Source organism: Epargyreus clarus, unplaced genomic scaffold (genome assembly GCF_041222505.1).
Source record: "Epargyreus clarus isolate Ecla_fem2 unplaced genomic scaffold, WU_Ecla_fem_2.2 ptg000036l, whole genome shotgun sequence".
Classification (NCBI taxonomy): domain Eukaryota; kingdom Metazoa; phylum Arthropoda; class Insecta; order Lepidoptera; family Hesperiidae; genus Epargyreus; species Epargyreus clarus.
Window position 1 is genome coordinate 632,448 of NW_027332241.1, and position 24,406 is coordinate 656,853.

Sequence of the window (24,406 nt, forward strand, 5' to 3'; positions counted from 1 at the left end):
TTATTTTTTATATGTATCTTCTTTTATTGGGTACAATAAAGAGTATTTGATTTGATTTGATTTGACTCTGAAGTGCAAAGCCCAGGCACACCTCTGTTTTTTTAAAGTTATGGCCGTATATACTATTTAATTTGTTTAAATGGCGAAGGGAAACATCGTGAGGGAACCTGCATCCCTGAGAAATCTTAAAAAATATGTTTTCAAGAGTATATGAAGTCTACCAATTCGCACTTGGCCAGCGGAGGACCATGGCCTAATCCTTCTCATTCTGAGAGGAGACCTGTGCCTAGCAGTGGAACAATCATGGGTTGATGATGATGTATGTTAAATCATTGACCCCGACATAAGCGAAATTTATATACCAATTCCTGTTGCCTCACATTTAGTTTGCAGCTTAAAAAAGTCGCCCAAATCTTTTTACTAATTTTATTTTTGTCACAAGTCTGTACCCATCCTACCTTGTTATGTTCCATATGTAGATTATTTTTCAATTTTAAATTTAAATGGTTAATGAAGAATAAATAGAAAAAAAACATTGCATTAGCCAGGCTAATTAATTGTTTTAAAGTTACAGTTACAAGTTGATGGTGTATCTATTTTAAGTTAAAATATATTTTTTTATATTTCTCCCAACCGATAAGGCAGACGTGCTACCTGATGGAAAGTAATCAACGTCGCCTATGGACATTTGCAACACCAGAGTCGCCATGCATCGCCAGCTTTGAGCTAGAGCGCTTTTAGCACCTTTTTTGAAGAGCCCCATGTCATAGCGCTCCGGGAATACTTCTTTTTATATTTAAAAGTCATTGTATAGAAGATCCTTTGTAATTTTTTAAATGAAATCTACTTTAGCGGCGTTATGCACTTTTTGTGGTGGGTAAAAAATGTTAAGCTCGCGTGAGGACACGTGGCCTGATCGAAAATTCGTAAGACGCAAGCAAAATGCAAAAGTCAAGTGATCCGATGTCAGCATAGAAAAAATATGTCAATGAGTGTCAGTTTCATTTTTTATTTATTATATTTTATTATTTAGCTTAAGTAAAAATAGCCCGCTTTTCTTTTTAGTAGTCAGAAGTGACAATATATTTTCATTTAAAAATACAAAAAGTATCAAAAGGCAAAAATATGAAAACCTATTTCCTTATATAGCCTGCATAGCCAACAATAAGTAATTTTTTAGGTACATAACTCTTCGATCACTAATAAGAACTTATACTCGTAAGTTCCTATTAGTCATCGAAGACATAACTTTGAAAAATCAAAGCTTGCCTGGATTTGAAATTTTTAAACTTGGACCCCTCGATAGAGAGGCTGAGTTTCAACCACTATCACTTCTTTTACCTTTTCTTTTTGTTCACGAGGGGGAACCTTCAAAAGGTACCCGACGACGTGGGAGCGACGCCGGGTTGTGTGGGATTTTTACCGCACTAAAACCCCCCCGGTGGCCGTCCGCAACGCTTGTTGGAGAACTCCGGGATCTCCGACGGAACACAACCGGAGCCCTACAAGCGCGCTGCCCCGATCGGGCGCTGGGGGAGCAGTTTTCGCTCCTCCCACACCATGTAGTGTTTACGACGGTATGAGACCACACATACCGCCGTCCTTCCCGGGGTTGCTTGCTGGACGGTTCGAGCTCCCACTCTTGCCGCCCGCAACCCCGGAAGCCCCCTTTTAGTCGCCTCTTACGACAGGCAGGGGATACCGTAGCCCTATTCTAGTCCCGGAACTACAGGGACAATCACTTTTACCTACATACCAAATCGAAAATCATTACCCCCGGTCTGACGCACTCGAATTACATATTTAACTCCGCAATGACGTTAATTAGGCAATTGTCTGTATAAATGCGTGTATTTGAAATATTTATTAGATTTTACGTGACAATCTACTATAAAAATAACTTTTGACAAAAGAATATAGTCATGATTACCTACATTGAATTAGCAGACACGTCTAAACTCTAAAGTAATTAGTAAGCAAGTAGCAGTAAGTTTGAAAATTGGTACTTCGATCTATAAGTCCAAGGTTCGAGTCCCCGGATGGCTAGGTTTTCGAATCTAAGTGTTTTTTTTATAAAGGGTAGAACCTTTGTGGTTCGACTCCGGCGGCACCACCGCCACACCTATTTCTACCTAATAACAGCAGTGTTAGGCTCAGCTGTGTTCCGGTTTGAAGGGTGTGGTAAGGGAGACAGACTTTACCGAGGCGTTCCAGCTTAGCTCACAGGGGTAGCGGCGCATCTGTGGCCGACCTCAGGTAGGAATATCTAATCCTATCTGGGGTTGATTACAGATGTCCATGGGCGGTAGTAGCCACTTACCATCAGGTGGGCTGCATGCTCGTCTGCTACTCTATATTATGAAAAAAAAAATCTCGAACTTTACAGTAAAAGCTAAAATGTTTATTTAAAATGCGTTAGAAAATAGTAGCCTAATTAATCCATATTTCCTCTGTGAGCCCCCCAAAATTGTATAGCGATCGCGCCTGGAAAATAGGTGTGACAGTGGTGCTACGGAGTAGGAAAGGTGCCGCCAAATTTAAACGTAGTCACTTCTGATAGTAACGTCATCATCAATCGTGAAAATGACTGCGCATTATCAGTGAGAATTAATTAAATTAATTAATTCAAATAAATACAGACTAATTGTCTGTGTCATGCTAGGAACACAATTTTGGTTATTTACTTTAACTTAAATAATGTAAGTTCTAGAAAATAGCTTTGAAGAACCTTTTTTTCTGTTCGTACCTTCAAAAGGTACCCGACAACGTGGGAGCGACGCCGGGTTATGTGGGATATTTACCGCACTAAAACCCCCGGCCATCCTCAGCGCTTGTTGGAGAACTCCGGGATCTCCGACGGAACACAACCGGAGTCCTCCAAGCGCGATGCCCCGATCGGTCTCTGCCCTGGGGGGAGCGTTCGCTCCTCCCACAACATCTGGTGATTACGACGGTATGCGCACATACCGCCGTCCTTCCCGGGTAGCTTACTGGACGGTTCGAGCTCCCACTCTTGCCGCCCGCAACCCCGGAAGCCCCCTTTTAGTTGCCTCCTACGACAGGCAGGGGATACCGTAGCCCTATTCTAGTCCCGGAACAACAGGAACAAACATTGAAGAACCTACCACCTTCACAATTTATTATGAATTAATTAAGTTAACTTTTATTATATTTTAACACGTTCCCTGTCCCAGAACAAAAGTACAAAAAAAAAAATAGTACGTCCATCAACTATTTTTCTATAAGTTATCAATAAATATATAAAGGTTTACATTTATACTAATATCAGTTAAAAACCAATTTTTTTTTTATGAAAATTTAAAAAACATATTTATGACTCCATAAGGAGTCATGGTCGTGTGAATTAAAAATTATAAAACCTAAAAACTAAAAATAACTAAAAACCTGTCGGTTTTTAGTTATTTTTAGTTTAGTGGATGAAAGTTGACAATAGACTGTCGTCTATTGTCAACTTTCATCCCGTGTGGATAAACACACCTTGGAGAAAATTAACAAACAACCAAGTCGTAAGACAAATAAAAAACGATGCAAAGGTTGCTACAACAAACATATTTCAGAGGGACAATCTTCAAAATTTGCTGCTACAAAGGCGTCAAAAGTGATAACGTGGTGGCCGAAGTGTAAAATAGTACCACAGTATAAGGTATATCCTTATACTGTGATAGTACCCTGTCGCCCATGTTATAATGCACTTCACTGATTTTATTTTAATAAACTGTAATTTCTACAAAAAAAATGTTTTATTTTACCATCTTTATATAATAATAAAATTGCGACATTTTACGGCAGCTCTTTAGATATTTTTCTAACCTTGTTATCCAACCACACGCCCATGATAATGTTTTCACCTTTGTTATATATTGGCCTTAACAACAATAGGGATTCAACAATAGGCATTCACCTTAACTAAATTTATCAGGAAGAAATCCGATTCCTCACCGCCGCCGTGCCGTGGGAACGCTGACTACGCACCTACGTTGCCACCTCATAGTCCCGAACGTGGGAATCACTCTGGACGCTAACATTGGCCCAGCAAGTCACTTAGGATAGTTAGTTAATTTAGATTAGATTTAATCCAAAACATGTAATATTCTGTTTTGATTAAATACGTATATATAAGTAATTCGGTCTTTCTGTATCCTGGCTGCTGCATCCCGACGCATTATATAAATAATTATATAAGAAATAAAAAGCATATTTATATTTGGAGTATGACTCCAACTGGAGTCATAGACGCAAGATTTCGGCACAATCGTGACTCCTTTGGAGTCATTGGACAGGGAACGTGTTAATCCATTCAGGTAGAACCTGTTATATATGGAGTTAGTTAATTGTATCAGGCGTTACTTTGCGGAAATAACTTAACGATTAACCGTCGTAGAGTCAACTTACCCTGATGATGCTCCGTTTTGGAGCGAAACACGTGTTGGTGGTGGTATGTATGGTGTTGTTGGTGTATATTTTTAATTTTTTGCATTTGCACGCTTCCTTTGTGGGAGGGAGGGTGGTACATGCTGCATGGTTTAAAAAATATACCATCATGCATATTTGTAGCGGATTGTTGCGAAGTAGTTTTAATGTTAACTATATGGAGTTGTTACAGATGTGTCCATACAGAAAGAAAGAAAGCCCCCTCGACGACCCCTCGATCAAGAGGCCGATTTTCTTAAAAAAAGGTTTTTAAAAAAAGGTAAAAAGGGAAGGAAACTTAATGGAAAAAAGGTTGCAATAACAAAACCTATTAATATAATTACTTATTTATTTACTTATTTATCTATCTACAGTTACATAAACCTTAAGTACATAGAATATAGTCTTTTATGGGTAAATAAACTCTTAAAGCTAACATACACGACACGACATCGTGTAGCAATACGATGTCGTGTCGTGGGAATGTACGATGTCGTTGGAATAAGTAAGCCACAATAAAACCTTGTATATTATGAACCCATTATTAATATTCAATCTATCCATTTTAACGGGCAGATAGATCGAAATTTGTCAATTGTCAATTTCATCATTTGACATTGTCATATTTCTATTTTCGGTAGGTAAGATTGATTGGATAGAAGGATAGATTGATTATCAATAACGGGTGTTATTGTAGTAACAACCGTTTATTAAAGATGGCGACACATTATATTTATATAGAAAGTATATTTATTTAAGTTCAGAAGAATTAAATGCTTTAAAATAATTTTAAATATAAAAAAGGGTACATAATGATCCCAAAAAAACTTTTTAATAAGCAAGTCTTGCGTTTTTTTTTATTTAATTTAAATTTAAAACACAATTGCATTTTTTAATATGGGAGTAGCAGACGAGCATGCAGTCCACCTGATGGTAAGTGACTACTGCCATATGGACATCTGTAATCAACCCCAGATAGGATTAGATACTCCTACCTGAGGCCGACCACAGATGCGCCGCTACCCCTGAGGACTAAGCTGGAACGCCTCGGAAAAGTATGTCTCCCTTACCACACCCTTAAAACCATAACACAGCAGTAACACTGCTGTTATGAGGCAGAAATTGGTGGCGGTAGTGCCGCCGGAGTCGAACCGCAAAGAGTTCTACCACCTATTAACTAATATTATTAGTTATTATTATTATTACTATTATATTATATTATTTTACTATTCATGTTTATTTTATACTTTCATTTGAAACAAGACAAACGAAATTTACTGTAAGAACGGTAATCATGGAGAGACATGTTAATGAAAATGAGTAAAGATTTAATTAAATGGAGATTAGTAATTGTATGCAAATTAAGGAATATACTCGTCTGTTGTATTCGAACGAAGATAATTAACGCAAATTGGTCAAGTGTGAGTCGACTACATCCGTACTACCAAATTTTAATTCATTTTAGGGTTCCCTACCCAAAGGGTAAAACAGAACCGTATTATAGTCCGCGTAAAACTGCTAGTCCGCGCTGAATATAGAAATGAATCGCGTCGCCCTAACAAATTGTATGACTACACCTGCCCGCAACAACTTCAGAGCGGACTAGCAGTTTGGCGCGGAATATAGTAAGCCTCCGATGTCTGTCCGTCTGTCACATGGCTCTATCTCTCGAACCCTAATAGATAGACACTTGAAATTTATGTATAACTAGTGGTGCCCGCGGCTTCGCCCGCGGCTTTTAAAGAAATAATGTGACATACATAAAACGGAAAATTTGTACCTGCATTGGAATGACAGTGGTGCCATCTGTCGAAAATTGGTCTTACCAACTCCCAAACCCTCGTGGGCTCTTGGACAACAACTTTGCTAAAGATCATCACTCGATCAAATGCATAGTTTCCGATTCTATAACTACTTACGAATTAAAAATTAATTAGAAAAACCTTTTCCCACGGACTAAATTGTGAATCTAAACCATTCTCAAGTCCCCTTGAACACACACAACAAATTTCATCAAAATCAGTCCAGTCGTTTAGGAGGAGTTCAGTGACATACACACGCACATAAGAAATATATATATAAAGATGTATAAAGATGGCCGCTATATCAGCAAAAACTAGCAAACACTAAAAATAAAAAAAATGAAAATAAATGGGGCCGCCATACAAGAAACCACTATTTCTGACGATTTTTGCTTTATCTATTGAACCGTAAATGATAGATGCATTTACTTTAACAGCTGCTATGATGACAAACATTAAAAATTAAAAATATGGTATTGCGGAACCCGGTTGAGAGTTCGACTTGTGCTTGGCCAATTATTATTATTATTATTTTTTATAATATAAGAGTACCAGACGAGCATGCAGTCCACCTGATGGTAAGTGGCTACTGCCGCCCATGGACATCTGTAATCAACCCCAGATAGGATTAGATATTCCTACCTGAAGTCGGCCACAGATGCGCCGCTACGACTGAGGACTAAGCTGGAACGTCTCGGAAAAGTCTGTCTCCCTTACCACACCCTTCAAACCGGAACACAGCAGCGTCTAACACTGCTGTTATTAGGTAGAAATAGGTGTGGCGGTGGCGCCGCCGGAGTCGAACCACAAAGGGTTCTACCACCTTTATTTCTGGTATTTATCATAGCGTCATAGAAGATGCATTGTGAAAATTTAAACTCTCTACGTATTACGGTTCAATAGGTAAAGCGAAAAACGCCGAAAAATGGCGGTTTCTTGTATTTCTTGTGTTTCTTATATTACCTTTGTATATTTTTAAGCTTTTTATTTTAGTATTTTTGCTATAGTGGCCGCCACTGTAAAAATCTCAAGTGCCTATCTGTTACAGTTCAAGAGACAGAGCCCGGTAACAGACGGACAGACAGCGGAGGCTTAGTAATAGGGAGCCGTTTTTACCCTTTGAATACGGAACCCTAAAAACGGTTCGATTTTTTTTTAATTTAATATAAAATATTTAATTCATAAAACTCTAAGAATGTGGCGCCATCTCTTATAAAGTTGTAAAACTACGGCAATTGATTTTTCTTTACAAAGAAGACAGACCAAAATAAAGTAATATCATCTGAATTATGAATTTGTGTAAGACACGAATTACGTTCAATACAAATACTGATTGCAATACAAAGAATCTCGGATGAGTCGTTAGATTGTATAGTCCGTCCAAACTTCTAGTCCGCTCTGAAGTTGTTGCGCGCAGGTGTAGTCAGAGAGCCAATGTGGTAGAACACAACTACAAGCATATACTCCGTAGCAACGTAAGGGCACACTAACGCAGCTATGTACCCGCGGACGAGAGCACGCTGTCTTCACGCAGATATCTACAATTTGTTGTTGCGACGCGACTCCTTTCTATATTCAGAGCGGACTAGAAGTTTGGCGCGGACTCTTTGATAATAAAGCGCTCGGAACACGCCGTCGTTTGTTATGTGCTAATATAATAGTATTTAGCGGCAGGAAATCTCCCTGTGTGCTAGGTGATCATGTCCGGACAGCGGCCGTGCACCGACAGTCTCAGTTTGGAGCTCGTATATATGCAACATGTTGCGAAAACTTCGATAGCGAGATTCAAGCGAATAGCGCCATCTGTCGACGAGTAGCGGGAACGCCACAAGTACATAAAGTTGATCGCAACTTTCACAATACACAGCGCTCACACAAGCAAGTTTTGTTCCAATGTTTTTTTTAATTTAATTCAATGATAAATTCATGGCGGAGTCACCATAATCTGACGCGCAAACGTTCTGGGTTCGATCTCCGGCCAGACATCTGAATGACTTTGGATATCTGTTCTGGGTCTGGTGTTCGTGTATTCGTCTTTGTGTGTGTCCATGGCATCCACGATACAGAATATTAGTATAAAGATTATTTGTTCCGCGCGATGTCTTTATTTCGGTCTGAAGAGCTTATAACGTAAATTACAATATTTATATAGCTAAGAATCTTAATATATAGTAGTAAATGAAGTAAGCACATAATGAGTATATGATGATCTGTACAGCTTTGTCCAAGTAATATAACCTGAAAAGAAGAAAAAATATTAGTAAACTTCGTGTTGAAAGATCTACTCCTATATTTAATAAAACATCAGTGATAGCCTAGTGATTAAGAAACTCGGTCTCTTGATTGAAAGAAAGAAACAAAGAAACATTTATTTCGAAGTGACACTACAAAAATATATATGTGCATAATATAAAGTAGTCTTAAACTAATAGAAAAAGAAAATATCAGATAAATGAGCAAATTAAAAAAAGAATATTAATAAAATAAAACTATGATCACATTATAAAACGGTTTATATAATTGTAGTGCCCCATCGATGAAATTGGGACAAAATAGGTAACAGGGGAAAATAGGAATATGATGATCGAGGGATCCGAGTTTCAAATCCCAGGCACTCTGGCAATCCCACGCACCTCTGATTTGCAAAGTGTTGTTCGTATTACAAATTAATTAACTCTTACTTAAACGGTGAAGGAAAACATCGTGAGGAAACCATACCTTAGAAATCTTATCAAAGGTATGTGAAGTCTACCAATTGGCACTTGGCCAGCGCGGTGGATTATGACCTAATCCTTCTCATTCTGAGAGGAGATCCGTGCCCAGCGGGACAGTAATGGGTTGATGTTGATGTGTTGTTGTGTGAATATTTGAATATTATCTTTTTGTTATAGATTGGAGGAGCTAATGAGCATGCAGTCCATCTGATGGTAAGTTACCGTGGACACCTGTAACCAACTCCATATAAAGCAGGTTCTACCTAAACCCGATCACATGCGTTGCCACATGAGTATAAAGAAAGTCGCCATTTATTTAAAGGTGGTAGAATCCTATGTAGTTTGTCTCTGGCAGCACCACCGCCACACCTATATCTGTTATAACAGCAGTGTTAAGTGCTGCTGTTATAACAGAGTAAGGGTGACATACTTTTCCGAGGTGTTCCAGCTTAGTCCTCAGGGGTAGCGGCGCATCTGTGGTCGGTTAGGTGGGTATCTGGTCGGATAGATACAACTTTGCACACGTATGGAGTTTCTTGCGCCGCTTCTTCTCCATAGCGAAAAACCTTCCGAAACAGTGGTAGTTTGTTGACTTCCAAAAAGCATTCTATGTGAATCAATTTCGAATAAATGAGATTTGAATTTGAATTTGTCTAGGGATCATTGTCCATCAGGTGGACTGCATGCTCGTGTGCTACTCCTATATTATAAAAACACTAACTGTTTGAGCAGTCTCCGTGACTGTGGGAGCGTGGCTGGGTCCTCCTTGCAGCAGTATTCACGAGCGCCTTTGATGTAGTCCCTGATGTACATACTCCAGTTCACCCTCTGAGGAAAGAAAAGTATTGAAAACAACGCCATCTATGATGTAAATAAGAATATGCGTGTATTATGTTATTTGACACCCAAGTTCAATCCATATTAAAAAGTGTTCGACACAACGCCATCTATCAGTACAATCAAGAAAGTGTCATCTGCGTTAATAATAATAAATATTTAAAAAAATTAAATTGTAAAATAAAAAAGTAAGAATAATAAAATCATTGTAGTCATTAATTATTGTTTAATTAGTTTTACTGAAACTTCATATGCATGTCTATAGCGGGCAGTCCACCTGATGGTAAGCTACTGCCACCCATGGACATCTGTAATCAACCCCAGATAGCATTCCTACCTGAGGTCGGCCACAGATGCGCTACCCCTGAGGACTAAGCTGGAACGCCTCGGAAAAGTATGTCTCCCTTTGCACTCATCAAACCAGAACACAACAGCGCTTAGCACTGCTGTTATAACAGAATTAGGCGTAGCGGTGTCAAACTATTAAGTATAATACTTTAAAATGCCCATCATTTTACATTCTTGTCGCATCTTATCCGATTGATTTGTTCAATTGTGGATATTAATGTTTTTAATTAATTTATAATTTTGTTATGTAATTTTCTATTAGCTCTTACTTGTTTTTCTATTGCATGCCGTTTGCACCTATAAGTGAAGAGACACTTATTGCTTATCTACACTAATATTATAAAGAGGAAAACTTTGTTTGTTTGTTTGGTTGTAATTAATAGGCTCAAAAACTACTGGGCCGAAAAATTCTTTCACCATTCGAAAGCTACTTAATATATATATTTAATAAATATATTTAATAAATAGATTTTGAGGCGGTACAAAGTTTGCCGGGGCAGCTAGTATACATATATAGTGTACAATTGGATTTGTCAGTGATTACTTCGTCGGTGCAACTATTAATAAATCTTATATATAAAATTCTCGTGTCACAATGTTAGTTACCGTACTCCTCCGAAACGGCTTTACTGATTTTCACCAAAATTTTATATGCATATTCAGTAGGTAGAATTGGCTACTATCTATTTTTCATAGCCCTAAGTGATAAGGGTTGTTCACCCTTAACATTTTTTATTTATATGGCAACACGACGTTTGTCGAGTCAGCTAGTAAATAAATAGAATGTCTTACCTCAATATTAGTATAGAAGACTTCATCATCTTGTTTTGATATCTTATGCCTCAAAGACCTGAAGTAGTCGTTTTTGAAAAACCACTCCTTAGTTGTGTAGTATTGTAGGACTTCCAAACCGTAGTTCACTCGCTTTTGAATTTTTATCATGCTGAAAAATAAAAAAATAATGTTAAATATAATGGGCTGTGTAAAAAATATATTTTGAAACTTATAACAGCACATATGAGGTGATATTTAATAGTTAATCATTTCAAATATTTCCGAATTTAAAAGGCAAGTTTATGCTTCTCACCAACAGATGGCGGTAAAAGTATCTTAGAGCGTATTTGTTTTCTAAATATCTTATCATGGAGCCTAACAAGAAATCAATGTTTTTAGAAATTTTGAGGTATTAAAATAAATACTAATTAATACATGTGTAATAAATACAATTTTAGTTTTTTTTAATTATTATTTAATTTGTCAATTGTGATTAGTTCCTGCTACTCAACAAGAGATGGCGCTACATGTATCTTAAATCACACTAAATTGGCGGGAATTATTTACTTTTCCTATTAATCATAATCTATCCCAACTTACACTAAACTTTTTTTATAATACAGTAGTAGAAGACGAGCATGCAGTCCACCTGATCAGAAGTAGCTACCTGTCGCTCATTTATAATCAACCTCAGGTCGGCCGCAGATGCGCCGCTACCCCTGAGGATTAAACTGGAACGCCTCGGAAAAGTATGTCTCCCTTACCACACTTCAAACCAGAACACACCAGCGCTTAACACTGCTGTTATGATGCAGGAAGTGTGTAGGAATTATTTTTTTACTCACAAAGTCTTCTGTCCTAAGAGGAATAGCAGGAGATCCACGAAGTAAGCTGGCAGAAGATGGAAGAAGAACGCGGCTATCAGATGCTGGACTCTGGAGCTCTTGGGGGACCCTCCAGGGTACCAGAGGCAGACTGAAAATGGGAACTCTTGGACATGAACACGACCTGAAAAAAAATACTGCTTTTAGTAGAAGTAACTAATATGTACGCATACTTGATTTTAAAGTTACTATCGTAACATCATCTTCAACCCATTACTGTCCCGCTGCTGGGCACGTCCTCTCAGAATGAGAAGGATTAGGCCATAGTCCACCGCGCTGGACAAGCGCGTATTGATAGACTTCACATACCTTTGAGATTTTTTTTATAAATCTCTCAGGTATGTAGATTTCCTCGCGATGTTTTCCTTCACCGTTTAGCAAGTGATAAATAATGTTTATAGCACTCTGTGACCTAAACCCGCATTTTAGCCACGCATTTCTGTGTCCAAAGTAGCCGATTTTTACACCGTACGAATATTAATACACTACCCTCACAGTTGAAAAAAATAAACATAGCTATGAACGTTTCATACTTTTAAATGCCATTTAAAAATTAAAAGTGAGTAAGGAGTATTTTGTTTAAAGCTATAATTATTTTAATATTTTATTTTGGACGTATTTATAAATGTTTTTGCCATTGTGTACATACTAAGCAATAGCATCACTATAAGACTAACTATTGGGCTTTATCGAATTTTATTGTTTGTTTTGACTGTGTTTGTTTTATTTTCGCTACACACCATAGTAGGAGATATTAAAATTAGGAATCGTTATCAAAATTAGCCATAATACTACTCCAGTCGAATCTCGACTAAGCGACCTATTTGTTGTCGTATTTGTGGCATTCGGATTATCGAAAATTTGGATAATTGAGTTTATGAAGGAAAGCTATTTAAACCGATTTAGGAAGGTGATGTTTTTCGACTATATGTTTGTTACGTATGTATTTTTCATTCTTTGGCAAACTCAAACGACTTCATTAATTTTGATACATGATGTGTCGCTGAATTCGTCTAAATTGTGGCGATAACATAGGTTATATTTTTAGCAATCTGGTTTTTGTTTTTTATAGTAACTATTTTGTTGCGATTTGGCGACTTTCCGGAATTTAAATGCACAAGTCACACAAAATGTGGCTGATCTGTAAGGGTTATTACAAAGTTACTTGTTCACGTTTCACAATCCGAACAATCACGAATATTTATAACTAAGGTCCGGATAATCGATTTTCTACTGTATCACTAGTATTAGTTATGTATATAATACGCCTGTATGTAGCCTAAATGGCTTGATAGATTTCGACGTATGTGTGGTGTTAGATTTGTCTTTATCACAAGTGCAGAATAATTACTAAATTTTCTAAATTTCAATGGTTTTGGTTGTGTCACATTTTTATTGCTTTTTTAGTTCATAATTTTTAGTTTCAATCATTTATAAGTTTCAAAATAATTATCATATATTTTCATATTTCTTCACCAGTATAAGCGGGTTTATGTCACACGAGCTATAAAATAGTATACGATACTTGTGACAAAAGTAGCCTATTATCTGCACGGCGTTTAGCACCCTCGCTGCGCTCGGGCGCTAACTTCACGCCGTGCAAAAATAGGCTACTTTGGCCACGGGTATCGTAATGTACTATTAATACGCACATAAATAAAAAAATCAGAGGTTAAGAACTGAACCTCGGACCCCTCGATCGAGAGGCCGAGTTTCTTAACCACTTGGCTATCACTGCCTGTCGAATGGCCTGATAGTAATTAATAATGCTTGGATGCCATGTGAATATGTATATAAGTGGACATATAGAAACATGATTTTTTATAATATGGAAGTAGCAGACGAACATGCAGTCCACCTGATGGTAAGTACTGCCGCTCATAGACATCTGCAATCAACACCAGATAGGATTAGATTCCTATCTAACGTCGGCCACAGATGCGCGATCATAGAGGAGGAAGCTAAAACGCCTCGGAAAAGTATGTCTCCCGTACCACACTTCAAACCAGAACACAGCAGCGCTTAACACTACTGTTATAACAGAAATAGGTGTGGCGGTGTCGCCAGTGTTGCTCCACTGATAGTTGCACCAACTAAATATATAAAGATAGTTACCCATATCAAGCGCCTGTCCCCATGTTAAAGGATTGATCCCAGATTGAGTTATGTTGCATATTTTGAGTTCCTTTGGCCTGAAAACATTTAATGTTAATAATTAATTAAAGTCTTATTTGCTAATTGTTTACTCAAAAAAGGTTTTTCCAAACTTTTTGAAGTTGTATGTCAATTATCGGTCAAAGATACCTTGCCAGAGTATACCAATAGGCCACAAGTATAGTCCGCGCCAAACTGCTAGTCCGCTCTGAAGTTGTTGCGCACAACTACAAGCATATATTCCGTAGCAACGTAAGGACATACTAACGCAGCTGTGTACCCGTGGGCGAGAGCGGGCAGCGGAGGGTGCCGGGGAGATCCCGTGCTGTCGTCGTCCCGCTAATATCTACAATTTGCTATTTGACGCGACTCGTTTCTATATTCAGAGCGGACTAGCAGCTTGGCACGGACTGTACCTAACTACTAAAACACTGCTGTTATAATTATATTTGTTTAGATAACACTGAAATGCCTCCGGAGTAGAATAATAAAAAAATCTACTGCATTCGAATATTAAATATTTATGTATTTGCTTATAAAAATCTTAACTAATGACAAAGTCCTCAATAAAATCCAAATCTCATGAAATAATGAATTTGGAGAATTAAGAAGGAATATATTTAATCAGATCTTACTTTTCTATTCCCGTGACGTACGCGAGCAGGATACAGCCGTTGACAGTCAGATCCACGGGAACAACGTCAGCCAAGTACGTATCATTGCAGTGCATTGTACGGATCACTCCTGGAACAAATTGTGACGAATTTAAAACAAATATTTAATTGAAGATGGTAGAACCCTTTGTGGTTCGACTCCGGCGGCACCACCGCTACACCTATTTCTACCTAATAACAGCAGTGTTAGGCGCTGCTGTGTTCTGGTTTGAAGGGTGTGGTAAGGGAGACATACTTTTCCGAGGCGTTCCAGGTTAGTCCTCAGGGGTAGCGGCGCATCTGTGGCCGACCTCAGGTACGAGTAGGAATATCTAATCCTATCTGGGGTTGATTACAGATGTCCATGGGCGGCAGTAGCCACTTACCATCAGGTCTGCCTCTTGATCGAAGTGTCTGAGGTTCAAATCCCAGGCTGTTCAAATCTGATTTTTCCAAAATTATGTGCGTATTAAAAATTAATTATCGCTTACTTAAACGGTGAAGGAAAATATTGTGAGGAAATCTGCACACTTATAAACGATGTAACGATTTTTATAAAAAAAAAAGGCTCAAAGGTATGTGAAGTCTACCAATACGTAATTGGCCAGCGCGGTGGACTATGACCTAATCGTTCTCATTATTAGAGGAGCCCCGTGCCCAGCAGTGGGACAGTAATGGGTTGATGATGATGATGATATAGCTAAGGATTACTATAGGATCTATGGGTTAATGCTGCGAATTTGACTTTTCTTACCTTTACCAGCGCCCACAAGCAATCCTGTGGGTCCGTTCATGTTGTCAACCCATCCTGGCATCGGCTCCTTGTAGGCTGCTGTCACTGCAAATAAAATCAAAATTTATATAAATAATGAAATATTATAATATCACTACATAGTATAAAACAAAGTTGCTTTCTCTGTCCCTATAGACCTATGTATGCTTAAATCTTTAAAACTACGCAACGGATTTTGATGCAGTTTTTTTTAATAGATAGAGTGATTCAACAGGAAGGTTTGTATGAATAATACAAGCATAACATACTAGAAAAACACTGATAATTTTGCAGATTTCGTAAATAAATACATTTTTTGGGCTTACATTGCAAACGCTGGCAGAACCCTACTAGATAAATTAAAATAATGTTCTACAGTATTGAAACCTTGAAAATATCTATAAATAAGTCTGCGACGGCATATGTCTGTCTTTGTTGCGTATTCCACAATGATTTAAAAAGAAGACAAAAATGAAGTTCATAATAAAATGGTTTTAATATACAGCAGATATTAATCCTTATCGAAATAAATTGTTTAAAAAAATCAAGCGCTTAATGTTGATAAAATTTGCTAAGATGCAGCCGGAGTCGATCACAAAGGGTTCTACAACCTTCAATCTGCCTTGCTACATCCTTCAAAATTAGTTTTTTTTCGTGGCCTAGTGTCGAAACACAATAAGGCCACGCCATAATATTGAGAATTAAAAGACAAAAATCGATATAGCGTTGCTATTTCTAACCACAAAGGGTTCCATCACCATTTGATTTAAGGATTATAGATTTAAGATATTACATACCAATGGAGGGTCTTGCGATGGCAATGGGGTACTTCCCGACGTGCTGTGAAACTAAATCTTCTGTCAGCGACTTTGTGTACGCATATGTGTTTGGTTGAGGCTCAATCAATCTGTTGACAATAAACATTATTATTATTATATCTTTAATTTATATTTAAAACAACTTGAGTTTAGATTTAACAATGTGCTTACAACCCTTACCGTTAGACGAATTGAGAGAGACTATTTTTTTTTATACAAAATATTAAATAATTATATTGAACCCCCTTTCATGCTAAGCACTATTGGACATATTTAATTGCTCAATACTTGCATACAAGCGGGAACTGAAACAGACTCTTGAAAAATGGCATTGTGTAACAATTTACTTTTTTCCTTTCTTCTTTTACTTGATCATCATCATCATCATCATCATCAACAACCCATTAGTGTCCCACTGCTGGGCAAGGGTCACCTCTCAGAATGAGAAGGATTAGGTCATAGTCCACCACGCTGGCCAAGTGCGTATTGGTAAACTTCACATACCTTTGAGATTTTTTTTCTTTTTTTTTTTTTATAAATGTCTCAGGTATGCAGGTTTCCTCACGATGTTTTCCTTCACCGTTTAGCAAGTGATAATTAATTTTGAATACGCACATAACTTTGAAAAATCAGAGGTGCGTGCCTGGGATTTGAACCTCGGACCCCTCGATCGAGAGGCCGAGTTTCTTAACCACTAGGCTATCACTGCCTTTACTTGTATATATTATATTTTATTATTTTAATATACTTACTCCTAACAGTGTAAACAATTACATCTATAAATCTTTATGTATCATATGTTACTGGAAACTTTGCTGATTTTTGTTATGTATAAGTGGAAGTTACTGTTTGTATTAAATATTGTATGTTTCCCAAATAAAAATAGGAACAAATCATGTTTGTTTATATGTCCTTTATAGAATCGTAAACTATGCATTTGATCGTGTGATGATCTTTAGCAAAGTTGTGTGAGCCCACGAAGGTTTCTAAATTGGTGCGACCAATTCGACAGATGGCGTGACGTCACGAAGTTGAATTTAGAATGACGTCACGTTAATCATGTTATTTAAAACTAAACGTGTAAAAAATCGGCTAAATCGGCTAGGGTTAACAGGTTTAAAATTCGATTGTATAATTTGACCCTCACACACATACCAAAACAAGTTAATTTAAACTTGAAAATTGCTCCAAAAAGCATCTTATTTACCTTCGCAGACCGTAACTTGGGTGCAGAGATAGCCTAGTGGATAAGAAACTCGGCCTCTCGATCGAGGGGTCCGAGGTTCAAATCCAAGGCACCTCTGATTTTTCAAAGTGATATGCGTATTAGAAATTAATTATCACTTGCTTAAACGGTGAAGAAAAACATCGTGAGGAAACCTGCATACCTGAGAGATTTATAAAAAAAACTAATGTATGTGAAGTTTACCAATACGCACTTGTCCAGCGCGGTGGACTATGGCCTAATCCTTCTCATTCTGAGAGGAGACCCGTGCCCAACAGTGGGACAGTAATGGGTTGATGATGAGACCGTAACTTAGCATAAGATACCAATTTCAAAACCACTACTTATTTTATTTATTTATTTTAATTTATTTTTCCCGATTGTTGCTGCGCATTAGGACATTATAACTATATCTATTATTTAAATGTTTTGTTAACGTGTTTATTATTTATTTAGTTAGTTTGTCATTTTCTTTATTTCCATGTTTGTATTATTATTTTATTATTTTTCATCTTTGTCTTTATATAAAAATATTGCACTGTGTGCTGCAGTTGTCTTGATTAAATTATGTTATATTTATTATTAATAGAAAAACGTAGTGTATACAGTTATAGCTATATAGTTATCACTTATTAAACACTATATTAAGAAAAAAATGGCCAAGTGCAAGCCGAACTCGCAGACGGAGGGTTCCGTACCACCAAATTTTTTTTTTAATTTTTGTATTTATTATTATAACAGCCATTGAAGTACATGTATTGTGAAAATTTGAACTGTCTACCTATTACGGTTCAATCGACAAAGGGAAAAACGTCTAGAAATAGCGGTTCCTTATATGGCGACCTCGATTTATTTTCAACTTTTTTATTTTTAGTATTTTTTGTTGACCGGCCAACGTTATGCATACTCTGTAAAAAATTCAAGTGTCTATCTATTAAGGTTCAGGAGACAGAGCCCTGTGACAGACGGACAGACAGCGGAGGTTTAGTAATAGAGTCCCGTTTTACCCTTTGACAAATTTTATATTTTTCGTGATTCTTTTACGTTTTTCTTAGTACTACGGTTCCGTTTTTATGGTTACGGATCCCTAAAAAGTACATACTTGGGTTCCATATAAGCTAGAAGGTCGTCGTCCATCCATTTGACACAGTCCATGATGTGCTGGGGTCTGTGGTCTGCTGGGTACAGCCTCTCCTCCAGGACCTCCACCTCACAGCGGCAGTAGGACGTGGAGACATGTAGGAACACCTGGAATTAACACAAGGTTCTTTTGAAGGAACTCATTGTGGTGTGACTGCCACAATAATTATGTCGAAGGTGGTAGAACCCTTTGTGGTTCGACTCCGGCGGCACCACCGCCACACCTATTTCTACCTAATAACAGCAGTGTTAGGCGCTGCTGTGTTCCGGTTTGAAGGGTGTGGTAAGGGAGACAGACTTTTCTGAGGCGTTCCAGCTTAGTCCTCAGGGGTAGCGGCGCATCTGTGGCCGACCTTTGGTGGGAATATCTAATCCTATCTGGGGTTGATTATAGATGTCCATAGGCGGCAGTAGCCACTTACCATCAGGTGGACTGTATGCTCGTCTGCTACTCCTATATTTAAAAAAAAACCCTTATGTTTGGCTACTATCATTGGTTTAAAAAGCAGTGATAGCCTAGTGGTTAAGTAACTCGGCCTCTGGATCGAGGGGTCCGGGGTTCAAATCCCAGGCACGCACCTCTTATTTTGTGCGTATTAGTAATTAATAGTCACTTGCTTAAACGGTGAAGGAAAACATCGTGAAGCTTGCATACCTGAGAGATTTATAAAAAATATCTCAAAGGTATGTGAAGTCTACCAATACGCACTTGGCCAGCGCGGTGGACTATGGCCTAATCCTTCTTCTGAGAGGAGACCCGTGCCCAGCAATGAGACAATAATGAGTTGATTATGATGATGATGATGACATTTAAATCACGTTAGAAAAATGTGGTCTAATTTAACCAAATTTCCCCTGTGACAAAGTTTGTGCTGCTTGCTCCCAAGGAAACAACTTTGACCCCACACCAGGATTCCCTATATTGTGTGCCATGAACACATAGAATACCTACACAAACACCTAGACCCATAGAACATATACGAGTATCCTTATTCATTATTTAGATATCTGTCTCACCGGAGGACCGCCTCTTCAGGTCGCCACGTTAGTAATGAAATGAACAGAATCTTACCTCCAAATTCTTCATGCCATCAGCTAGTTTCAGCACCTTCATCGTGCCCACTGTGTTCATGTTCACTGCGTCTCGGATGAACATGTCAAATCTGAAAAATTACGTTTTTGTTACAATTTGATACATTATAGTAGTTTCTGTTTGAAGGTAGAACACTCTGTAGTTCGACTCCAGCGGCACCACCACCGCACCTATTTCTGTTATAACAGCAGTGTTAAGTGCTGCTGTGTTCTGGTTTGAAGGGTGTGGTAAGGGACATACTTTTCGGAGGCATACGAGCTTAGTCTTCAGGGGTCAGTACATTTGTGGCTGACTTCAGATAGAAATCTTATCTGGGGTTGATTACTTGTCCATAGGCGGCAGTAGCCACTTACCATCGTGCTTTTTGTAAGATGCTACTATAAGGTACTACTGCCGCTCATGGACATCTGTAATCAACTCCAGATATAATTTGATTTTCCTACCTGAGGCCGGCCACAGATGCGCCGCTACCGCTGCGAACAGCTGGAATGCCTCGGAAAAGTATGTCTCTCTTACCACACTTCAAACCAGAACACAGCAGCGCTTAACACTGCTGTTATAACAGAAATAGGTGTGGCGGTGGTGCCGCTGGAGTCGAACCACAAAGGGTTCTACCATCTTCAAACGCATCTGTGGTTGAGGAGGAAACTCTTATCTGAGGTTGATTACATGTCCATACGGCAGTAGCCACTTACCATCAGGTGGACTGCATGCTCGTCTGCTACTCCTATATTGAAAGTGGGTATGGTAACCTTACCTGACACAAGCAGCACAATGGAAGATGATCTGACACTCCCGTTGCAGCTCATCCCAATCCTGGATGGAGATTCCCAGGTCTTCCAAGAGTATGTCGCCTGGAACTACCCGAAGCTTGTCGAAGCATTTCGGAGAAGTATCCTGGAGTTTATCAAACACCTGGAAAGAGATTAATACAGCTGTTATATTTCTAATTTATATTTGAAGGTAGAACCCTTCGTGGTTTGACATCGGCACGACTATACTGATTTTGTGTCATAACAGCAGCGTTAAGTGCTGTTGTGTTCTGTGAGGGGTGTGGTAAGGGAGTTATACTTTTCAGAGGCGTTCCAGCTTAGTCCTTAGGGGTAAGGGCGCAACTGTGGCCGACAGGTAGGAATCTAATGCTATCTAAGGGGTTACTATGGTAGTAACCCCTTAGATAGCATTAGATCTTAAAACAATATTATTTTAATCATACTTTTACTTTTTTTGCAGGAAATTTAACTTTTTAAGCAAAGTATGACAATTTCAGTTGGTTTTATACAATGGATAAGCAAACATTAATAGGGGTTTAAGTTTGTTCAACTGTGTATGACGGAATATTTTACTGTTTTAAGGAGGAAATAAAACTTTCATGAACTATGATGGTTTTTAAAAGATGGTGGTAGGCTCCCAGGGATTGATTACAGATGTCCGTACGGAAGTAGCCACCTACTATGAGGACTGTATACTCGTCTGCTATTTCTATATTATCACACAGCCTGGTTACGGTTTTTTTTAGGAACATGCCGTCCATGTTATAGTAAATGACCAACTCTATATAGAACAGGTTCTTATCACCTCACAGCTGCGTTGACACTATCAAAGACTAAGGTATACTTCAAATGTACATTCAACGGCCTCCAGACAATATTACAACAAAAAAATACTATTGTACGTCAATTTGTTTTAAATCAGGAAAATAGTTTCAACTGTCATGTAAACATAAAAAAGTAAATAATGTATTAATTTTATATATAAAATTCTCGTGTTACAATGTTAGTTACCGTACTCCTCCGAAACGGCTTAACCGATATTCACCAAATTTAATATGCATATTCAGTAGGTCTGACAATCGGCTACTATTTTTCATACCCCTAAGTGATAAGGGTTGTTCACCCTTAACCCTTTTTTATTTATATGGCAACACGTTTGCCGGGTCAGCTAGTGTGTGTATTAAAATATATTAAATTATTATAATATTGATTTCAAAATACTTATTGACTTCTTTTTGTATGAAAAAGAAAAATAATTAAAAATTTGCGCTTTCTCCGTAATAGATGGCGCTTTATCCACTTACCCGACAATTTACGAAATCATCCAATCGCTCTTTCGTCCCTTGTCCTTTCTTTGGTCGCATGAGAAGATATATTTTCTTAACCTCTGGGCAGCATCTCAGTAACTTTTCAACAAGAACTTTCCCCATGAATCCTGTAGCGCCCGTGATGAAAATGGTTTTCCCCGCGTAGTAATCCGCTACCCCGACAGATGACGCCATTGTCGCTTATCTGTTAAGAAATAATAATTATATTATTTACCACATAATGTACAGTGAATTAGGTGTAATAAAGAATAATAAAATAATATAATTATATACGCAATATATATATAATAATTATCATTACAATCAAATATACAAAAATAAATAAGCAAAGGGTGTCGGTTTCGATCCCCGGCTAGAAAGATATCTAAATGAAAACAGATTTCTGGGTCTGGGTGTTTCTGTATTCGTGTCTGTGTGTCCATAGCACCAACGATACAGGGAATCCTAGTGTGGAGCTGTGAGTGCAGAAAGCTTTTAAATATAATGTTATGAGTATCCTAATGTCAATTTAGGCTTGCTTAGACTACTTAAAACTATTTTTCTTGACACTCATCGGCGGCCATTTTTAATTACTTAAATTTATTAAAATACAAATTTTATACACATATCTATTGGCATTGCCATATACATTTAAATGATAAATATAATTAATTCATTTCATTATTTATAAGTAAACGTCATATATTATATAACGAATGCACATAAGAGTGTACATAATAATATACTTAGAATAGATTAGTAATTAATATATAACTTTGTGTTTTTTAAAATATAGGAATAGCAGACGAGCATGCAGTCCACCTGATGGTAAGTGGCTACTCCCGCCCATGGACATCTGTAATCAACTCCATATAAATTACTTTCTTACCTGATTTCGGCTAGAAATGCGCTACGCTAATGACTAAGCTGGAACGCCTCGGAAAAGTATGTCTCTTACCACACTTCAAACCAGAACACAGCGCTTAACACTGCTGTTATAACAGAAATAGGTGTGGCGGTGGTGCCGCCGGAGTCGAACCACAAAGGGTTCTAGATTTAAAACGGCAAGTATTTGTAGTTATACGTAAATACCTAAGAGACGACCTTCAAATATCCGATTAATGGATAAAAACAATTTTTTATCAAGTTTAATTTGTTAAAAAATTGACGCAATTGCATAAAAAACTTCCCCAAAGTATAAGTAGTTGAAATTAAAAAAATGATTAGTGTAAGGATGTTTTGAAAAAAAAATTCCTTAAATTTTAATATGACCCTTTTTTGTGATACATTAATTTGCAGTTTAATCCTTATAACCGACACTATTAGATAGCGTAATAACAGTTTTTTTTCCAAAATGGGTTAATTTCATCCATTTATCGGTTAAGGTCGTACCTAACTTGGATCCACTTCAAAATATTCCGAGAATTAAAAAATGCTTGTTTTAACGACCATCTTCTAAATATATATAACTCAAAGGTGACTGACTGACATAGTGATCTATCAACGCACAGCCCAAACCACTGGACGGATCGGGCTGAAATTTGGCATGCAGGTAGATGTTATGACGCAGGCATCCACTAAGAAAGGATTTTGATCAATTCTACCCCCAAGGAGATAAAATAGGGGATGAAAATATTACTTCGTAACGCGAGCGTGTGCTATAAGATTCGACATCATAATCGTCATCAACCCATTACTGTCCCACTGCTGGACACGGGCCTCCTCACATAATGAGAAGGATTAGGTCATAGTCCACCGCGCTGGTCAAGTGCGAATTGGTAGATTTCACATACCTTTGAAAACTTTTTTTAAGATGTTTTCCTTCACCGTTTAGCAAGTGATAATTAATTTCTAATACGCACATAACTTCAAAAAATGAGAGGTGTGTGGGATTTGAACCTCGGACCCTTCGAGCGAGAGGCTGATTCTCTAAACCACTAGGCTATCACGGCTTAGATTCAACTGTTAACGTATAAACCATGTCCCTAACAGGAACAGAACCAGGACAGTTTATTTTTCTAAAAGACAATTTTTCAAATCATGTTTGATGTTAGTACTATGAGTAAAAGTTTAAAAAATTGTTGTAATTATTTTCATTATTTCTTAATGTGTACCATTTCCTAACATGCGAAAAAAAAAATGTAAGTGCGTCTAACTTTGTTCTTAATGTATAATGAATTTTAAACCCTGGTACCCTTTGTGGTTCGACTACGGCGGCACCACCGCCACACCTATTTCTACCTAACAACAGCAGTGTTAGGCGCTGCTGTGTTCCGGTTTGAAGGGTGTGGTAAGGGAGACAGATTTTTCCGAGGCGTTCTAGCTTAGTCCTGAGGAGTAGCGGCGCATCTGTGGCCGACCTCAGGTAGGAATACCTAATCCTATCTGGGGTTGATTACAGATGTCCATGGGCGGCAGTAGCCACTTACCATCAGGTGGACTCCATGTTCGTCTGCTACTCTTATATTATAAAAAAAAAATAATAGTTCTGTAATTTGTGTCGCAAAGGCGAAATACTTTTCTGAGGCGTTCCAACTTAGTTTTCTGGTAGGAAAGAATCTGTAGCCGACTTCAGGGGACCTACCTACTAGTTCAGGAAAGTTTTATTTTAATATTGCATCATTATTTTGTTTACCTTAAGTCATACCTATAAGTCAACTGTAGTAATAAAATTGACCAAT

The 24,406-nt window shown here is 37.8% G+C and overlaps 1 protein-coding gene across 1 annotated transcript in view; it reads right to left on the reverse strand.

The window, feature by feature from the left end:
* Positions 1 to 6,808: 6,808 nt before the first annotated feature.
* Positions 6,809 to 24,406, reverse strand: part of LOC140756898 (putative fatty acyl-CoA reductase CG5065) — a 45,497-nt gene continuing 27,899 nt past the window's right edge. The window contains exons 2-13 of the mRNA XM_073092436.1: positions 21,723 to 21,930; positions 20,403 to 20,560; positions 19,625 to 19,715; positions 18,515 to 18,660; positions 16,167 to 16,276; positions 15,352 to 15,435; positions 14,580 to 14,688; positions 13,906 to 13,982; positions 11,752 to 11,914; positions 10,925 to 11,075; positions 9,669 to 9,775; positions 6,809 to 8,471 (exon numbers count right to left, since the gene is read on the reverse strand). Of these exons, the coding sequence (XP_072948537.1) occupies positions 8,378 to 8,471; positions 9,669 to 9,775; positions 10,925 to 11,075; positions 11,752 to 11,914; positions 13,906 to 13,982; positions 14,580 to 14,688; positions 15,352 to 15,435; positions 16,167 to 16,276; positions 18,515 to 18,660; positions 19,625 to 19,715; positions 20,403 to 20,560; positions 21,723 to 21,920 (1,488 nt within the window). The 5' untranslated portion in view covers positions 21,921 to 21,930 and the 3' untranslated portion in view covers positions 6,809 to 8,377. The remainder of the gene's footprint in view (positions 8,472 to 9,668; positions 9,776 to 10,924; positions 11,076 to 11,751; positions 11,915 to 13,905; positions 13,983 to 14,579; positions 14,689 to 15,351; positions 15,436 to 16,166; positions 16,277 to 18,514; positions 18,661 to 19,624; positions 19,716 to 20,402; positions 20,561 to 21,722; positions 21,931 to 24,406) is intronic.